The 6,572-nt window shown below is 51.5% G+C and overlaps 3 protein-coding genes across 3 annotated transcripts; 1 reads left to right on the top strand and 2 right to left on the bottom strand.

Annotated features, from left to right (window-relative positions):
* Positions 1 to 248: 248 nt before the first annotated feature.
* LOC108065150 (solute carrier family 35 member G1) lies at positions 249 to 1,913 on the bottom strand. Its single transcript, XM_044395618.2, has 2 exons — positions 1,695 to 1,913; positions 249 to 1,642 (listed from the first exon to the last, which is right to left on the bottom strand). Exon 2 carries the CDS (start codon positions 1,589 to 1,591, stop codon positions 545 to 547), a length of 1,047 nt encoding a protein of 348 aa, XP_044251553.1. The 5' UTR covers positions 1,592 to 1,642; positions 1,695 to 1,913; the 3' UTR covers positions 249 to 544.
* A 294-nt stretch (positions 1,914 to 2,207) lies between these two features.
* Exd2 (Exonuclease 3'-5' domain-containing 2) lies at positions 2,208 to 4,735 on the top strand. The gene is made up of 3 exons (XM_017153083.3): positions 2,208 to 2,557; positions 2,612 to 3,727; positions 4,248 to 4,735. The coding sequence occupies exons 1-3, from the start codon at positions 2,346 to 2,348 to the stop codon at positions 4,570 to 4,572; spliced, it is 1,653 nt and encodes a 550-aa protein (XP_017008572.2). The 5' UTR covers positions 2,208 to 2,345; the 3' UTR covers positions 4,573 to 4,735.
* On the bottom strand, positions 4,664 to 6,391 carry LOC108065166 (soluble calcium-activated nucleotidase 1). Its single transcript, XM_017153085.3, has 2 exons — positions 5,249 to 6,391; positions 4,664 to 5,184 (listed from the first exon to the last, which is right to left on the bottom strand). Exons 1-2 carry the CDS (start codon positions 6,187 to 6,189, stop codon positions 4,887 to 4,889), a joined length of 1,239 nt encoding a protein of 412 aa, XP_017008574.2. The 5' UTR covers positions 6,190 to 6,391; the 3' UTR covers positions 4,664 to 4,886.
* Between the last annotated feature and the right edge of the window lie 181 nt (positions 6,392 to 6,572).

The raw sequence follows: 6,572 nt of genomic DNA, 5'->3' as shown, positions 1-6,572 counted from the left end.
GTAGTTGCAGCAATCGATATATCGATTACTTTATTGAGCTGTTTCCACTGACACATATTACTACGTTTCCTCTAAATATGTGAAACATTTTCGAATTAAAATTAACAGAAAATGTTCATTTCATTTTTAATCACCTGGAAGTCAAAGAATTTTGTGTAAAAACCATGTCAAATGTAGAATACTGTGACAGTGGAAACAACACTTTACCCGAAGAGCGCGAAATTCAAAAGGAAATTCTAACATGTTGCTACTTTTACTCATAAGTTGTATTTATTATCGTATTTTAAGCATGTATAACAATGTACAAAACAACAAATCGGCGAAATTGGCTAAACTAAACACGCACTACGAGTATTTACTTATGAGCGGACTGGTTATCACGCGTCCATTCTGATTTCCTTTGATTAAACTACGATCTGAGCCTTGATATAAGTTAAGTCTACGATGAATGAACTGGTTTTGGGTGCGGATTGGGTGAGAACGATGGCAAGACGGGGGAGAAACCACGAACTTCTTGGATTCCTCATAGAATCCTCTTATCCTTCTATTCCAACAGGATGAGCCGGAACCGCTTCCTCAGCGAGGACTCGCGTGGCAGGGTGCCCGCCCACTTCTTCAGCGCCGTCAGGACCACGGATCCCATCACCATGACGGCGCCCACCAGGGAATAGGCGGTGGGTGTCTCGCCGAAGAAGAGCATCTGCCAGACGAAGGCGAAGACGATGTCCGCGCACCGGGCAATGGCCACCGGTCCGGCCTGCTCGATCTGCAGGGACAGGGTGAGCAGGATTTGTCCCAAAAAGCTAAACACACCGAGCACCACGACCAGCCAACGATCCTTGCCGCAGCTGGGCCAGCATACCGCTCCAATGGAGCCACAAACGATCAGCGTGTAGACCAGAGCGATGGTGCCAAAGTTCGTCATGATCACCGAGAAGTGCAGGTTCTTGAGGGCCCGCAGCAGGATATAAACATTGGCGCCGAACAGCGTGGATGAGATGGCCGCGACGGGTCCCCAGATGTCGTATGTCTTCCCAACGGCATCCTCACTCACCCCCGCCGAATCGCCGAATACAAAGGGTGGCCGCGTGATCAGGACCACTCCGACCAGGGTCAGGTTGATGGTCAGCACATTGAACAGCGTGCACGGCTCCTTGAGGAAGGCGCGTGCAAAGATGGCCACAAAAACGGGCGTCGAGAAGATAATCACACTCGCATCCGCCAGCGGCATGTGCCGGAAGGCATAGAAGCTGAGCATCAGGCCCGTGGTGCCCATGAAGCAGCGCAGCAGGAGGATCACCCGCTTGCCCTCCGGAAACACCGGCTGGCGGGTGTAAATCAGGATGGGCAGGGCAGGCAGCAGGACTCCGACGAAGCGGAACGAGGCCAGCTCCATGGGATTCACGTCCACCAGTCCCTTGACGATCACCGAGCAGAGGGAGAAGAAGAGCGAGGAGAGCGTGGCCAGCAGGATGCCCAAATAGGGACAATCGGCGCCCAGGCGACGCTGCAGGCGCTCCAGCCAACGGGGGGCGGGATCTGGGGGCGGGGCGCCCTCCTGGAACTGCTGCAGCTCCAGGTTCTCCGGCATTTCAGGGGTTTCTTCTGCTACAATCTCAAGATCCTTTACAGTTTCAGCATCCTGATAAAGAGTTTGCTTTAGTGTGTGTGTGGGGTGCCTAACGGTGTCTCACCTGCACTGAAAAATCGATTTTTTTACAACTGCCTCCCTTTATTTACGCTCTGAGTCTCTTTCTGCTGCCGCCTTTTGCGCACTTTTCACTCGCACATCGCTTCCCCGCCGCCCGTTTCACAGGGTTTTATTCATTGCTTGCCCGTATTATCTGCGTTTAATTAAACATTTTAAATCTTTTTTGCAAACGGCGATTTCGGAAAATCCTGCGAACCAGTGCTGCCACTACGGCAATGGTGCCACCTTTTTTAACGGTCATATTTTGGCTATAACAAAAATGGCTACAGGATTTAATAGGTTTTTAAAACCTTTAAAAATTGTTTAATGATATGCAAAAAACTGTTTTTTTTTTAAATAATAAAGAAGACATTCCTTAGTTTTAACACAAAAACTAAATAGTTTTCTTGTAAATTCACCAGAAATTTTTAAATTTTAGTTTCTCTATTAATTCAATCCAAGGAGGTTGTTGAATTGCTGAAACTCTGTTGAAGAAATTTAATTGATACAAAACTGACCAAAATTAAACAGTTTTGGGGAATACCCCATATATTTAACTTCCAACAATAGCTTTTCTAGCTATTTTTTAGACCGGCTTTCATTTCACCAAGTTGGCATTCCCTTCGCTCAGCTGTTTGGGTCCAAAAGGAAAACAATGAGCAAGGATTCGGGTGTTACCACCAGGAAATTGGCAATTGTGGCCGCAGGAGTTGGATTAGTTTACGTTCTGGTGCGGCACAGGAAGTCACTACTTGGCCCCTGGCGTCGCGTCTGGTCCTCCGGCAGCCTGCTGCCCCAGCGTCACATAGAAGTGGTCAACTCGGTCCAGGATCCTGCCACGCAATGGGTTTTAAGCGAACTCAAGAAGTGGGTATTAAGTTATTTTGAGGATAAATTCTAATTGCACCATCTTCCCTTCAGTCACTGCCAGACTTTCAAGGTCCTGGGATTCGACTGCGAATGGATCACCGTGGGCGGCAGCCGGAGGCCAGTGGCTCTCCTCCAATTGAGCTCCCACCGGGGATTGTGCGCCCTCTTCCGCCTGTGTCACATGAAACAGATACCCAAGGATCTGCGGGATCTGCTCGAGGACGATGCCGTGATCAAAGTGGGCGTGGCGCCGCAGGAAGATGCCATGAAGCTCTCCCACGACTACGGAGTGGGCGTGGCGAGCACCCTGGATCTGCGCTTCCTGTGCGTCATGGCGGGTCACCAACCGGAGGGACTGGGCAAGCTCTCCCACCGACATCTTAACTACAAACTGGACAAGCACTGGCGCCTGGCCTGCTCCAACTGGGAGGCCAAGCAGCTGGAGCCGAAGCAACTCGATTATGCCGCGAATGATGCCCTGGTGGCCGTGGCCATTTACCAGAAACTCTGCCGGGATCTGCAGCCCACAAACTTCTGGCAACGGCGGCCACAGGACGACCAAGCATTACGCACCAAATTCGAACCCTTTCTGGACGTGGACTTCACCAAGGGCTTCTCACTCAGCGGAGTTAACCGTTCAAAGGGTTCGGTAGAGTCCCAAGGAAAGAAGTGGCTGCCCAAGAAGCAACCTTACCGGCAAATGGCCACCAGGTCCAAGGACTTTTACGACAACTGCCTGCTGCAGGCGCCCGATGGCGAACTGCTGTGCACCATTGACCGGCGGAAGGCCTCCTGGTATCTGAATCAAAATCTGGGCACTCAGATCAGCGAGGAGCCCTTCACCGTGCGCCTGAACTTCGAACCCGCCGGAAGGGCAGTGGGCGATGTGGGTCGCTACTACCAAACGCCCAAGGAGAACCAGTGCGTGGTGTGCGGCGACCGGGATGCCTACATACGGAAGAACGTCGTGCCGCGGGAGTACAGAAAGCATTTTCCGATGGTCATGAAGTCGCACACCTCCCACGACGTCCTGCACCTTTGTCCCACCTGCCACCAGCTGAGCAACATCTCCGATCTGCGCGTGCGCAACAAGCTGGCCGCCCAGTGCGAAGCTCCCTTCAAGCACGAAGACGGATCGGCCAAGTACCGCGATGATCCGGAGCTTAAGTTAGTATTTTTATTGTATTTTGTCTGTCTGTCCGTCTGTATGAACGCTGAGATCTCGGAAACTACAAAAGCTAGAAGGTTGAGATTTTCCACACATATTCTTGGGCTTCCTACGCAGCGCAAGTTTATTTCAGCCGAGCGCCACGCCCCCTCTAACGCCCACAATCGCTCACTAACGATTTTAAATGTGATTTCCGAAAAGTATAAATGCAATTTTGTTGTGTATATTTATACTTATCGAAATGTAGAAGACATTTTTCAAATCGGACCATTCATTATAAAGTTATGCGCAATCAAAAACTGTTATATATCTATCTCCCTCGCACTCCCTTTAGCCGAGTGACGGGTATTAGATAGTCGGGACACCAACCCGAGTACAGCGTTCTCTCTTGTTTCGTTAGAAATGGGAGGAGACCTTATCTGTTATCTTCCCAGACGACGGTTATCAGACTTTACTTCCGAAACATTGTTTTAAAACTAGCTGTGATAAACTATTTAATCAATTTTGTACTGTTTTTAGACGCGTTCAATCCGCTGGCAAGGCTCTTCTCTACCATGGCGCAAAGATACCCGCCGTTAAGGTGGCGGAAATGCAGCGAACTCTCCTCGACCACTACACCGATCGAACGGAGGTCACGGAAGAGCTGCTGCGCCAGGCAGCCAGCGTGGAGTACCGAGTGGAGAACGTGGACTACTGCCAGCACGGCGAGCGTGTGGTGCAGCAGTATCGCGATAACTTCGGCGGCCTCGTTGAGTTAGAGCGTCTGTGGCGAGAGCACTTCCTGCACACCATGCAGCCGCGCTTCCTTCCCGAACTCTGGAACGTCAACCACAACGCCGATTGACTGGAGGTGCGGGCAAGCGAGGGACGCGTGGACGAAGCCGATCTTCTGGTGGCAGGACTGGATGCAAAGGTTAAAGTCATGTGATCCACGGTTTCGATTCTGAGTTTGCCACCGGCTTTGTACGTTTTATATTTCAATTTCAATAAAAGTAAACTAAATGGGATTTATGCTATGGTACAAGACGGGACAGGGATCAGGCGGAGCATCTGTGGACTAACCTAGCTGACTATAAATATAAAGCTTACCGTAGGGGACATTAATACACTATGTACACGCTTAAAACTGGAGCACCTGGATCGAAGTAAAATGCCGAGCTAAATGAACTCGAATCCCTCGTACTTGTATTCGGTTTCGATCCGCATTTCGGGTAGCAGCGTCTTGCCCGCAATGTCGAAGGCTGTGATGAAGGTGGCCGTCTTGCCATTGAGCTCCTCGGACTTCAAGGCCACAATAATAGAGTCATCGGTGCCGGGCAGGAACTTGAAGCTCGAGAAGCCGTGCGTGGGCGTGGTGTTCTCAGGATCAAGGTGCACGGTCTCGATGTTCGAGAAGCTTTCGTCGGCGGAGACCAGGACATTGCAGCCCATGTGCTCGTCCTTGGTTTCGTTGTATCTGCAGGTAAAAGAGGTTAGAGAGATTAGTAAAGAATGGATAGGCTGATGGATAGCAATCCCACTTCTCTTTAGAGCAGCGCCTGGGCAGGAAGAACCAGCGCTGCTTCTCCTCCGACCAGCAGCCGCTCTCGTGGATCATGTAGCCCGGCCAGGAGATCTGCTGCGACTGCAGGCGCAGCTGCTTGAAGTTGTCCACCCAGCTGAGCGAACGCACCTCCCCAGAAGGGCTGATGGCCTTTACGTACATGGGATTGTTGTTCTCAAAGTCGCCCGCACTCGTTGTCCACTCCTTGCCCATGGAACCGACATACAGTGTTTGCTGCTTCACCGTCGCCCACTCGGACTTGTAGCCCTTGGCACTGTGCCCGTCGCCATCGAGCAGGATCACCCAGGGAATGGGCTTGTCGTTGACTATCTCGTATATCAGACCCGTGCGATCATCGAAGCTGAGCAGTCGCCCGTTGAAGGTGACCAGTTCGGAGAGCTCCATGCCGCGGCCCTTCAGCGCGAAGGCAGATTCGAGGACCGTGGGCGCTCCATCATCCCAGCTGATCTGGATCTCCGCCCTGGCCATCGTGTAGGTGAGGTAGCCCTTCTTCAGGTAGCTGCGCCACGTGGAGCTGCCGTCGCTCTTGGTCACCCTGGAGTTGGTGTCCAGGTCGGCGATCATGGCTATCCGGTAGTTGATGACCCCGCCACGCAGCACCATGGGCGGCGTGAGGGGATATGTGGCATTGTAGCCGTGGGCCACAGGGGCCTCGCTGAAGCTCCTGCGCATCCAGTAGCCATCCGAGGAGGAGTGCGATCCCTGGCGCGCAAAGTAGAAGAGTAGCGCCAGAACGACGGCACAGGCGATGAGCAGGGCAAAGTGGTAGTTGAAGCGAACCGTCCGATTCCCAATCCGGTACGTGGGCGTCCGCAGGGCCGACCGCCAGTCGCGCATGTACATGGCGCGCGGCGAGTGATCTGCGTTCTCCCGGTACGCGAAGGCGGGGCTCTGCATCTGGTCGCACGTCAGCAAGATCTCGCTCAAGATCTCGGTGATGTGTCCGATTTTCGTGGGTCTGCTCGGCGGATATTTGTTGTCGCGGATGCTGGCAGTGTGAACAGCGCAGCCGCGGGTGAGCAGCTGGCGCAACAGCTGATCCCGACGATGCTATCGATTACATTCGATTGGACATATGAATTTGACACATAATGCAGGGAATTGAAAGGTATTCTTCAAAAATCTTTGAAAAGTCTGAATACATTGAAATTGAGATTGGGCCATATTCATTATTGAACTTGGGTATTCGGTATAGCCATAACTTTTTCCATTTTTAAAGGCCCTTAAAGGTATTTGTATTACTAACTATTTTAATAAAGTGTTTCTTTATTTTCAAGTTC

This window comes from Drosophila takahashii, chromosome 3R, assembly GCF_030179915.1.
Source record: "Drosophila takahashii strain IR98-3 E-12201 chromosome 3R, DtakHiC1v2, whole genome shotgun sequence".
Classification (NCBI taxonomy): domain Eukaryota; kingdom Metazoa; phylum Arthropoda; class Insecta; order Diptera; family Drosophilidae; genus Drosophila; species Drosophila takahashii.
Note: the sequence above shows the minus strand (reverse complement) of the source record. Positions and strands in the feature narration are given on the sequence as shown.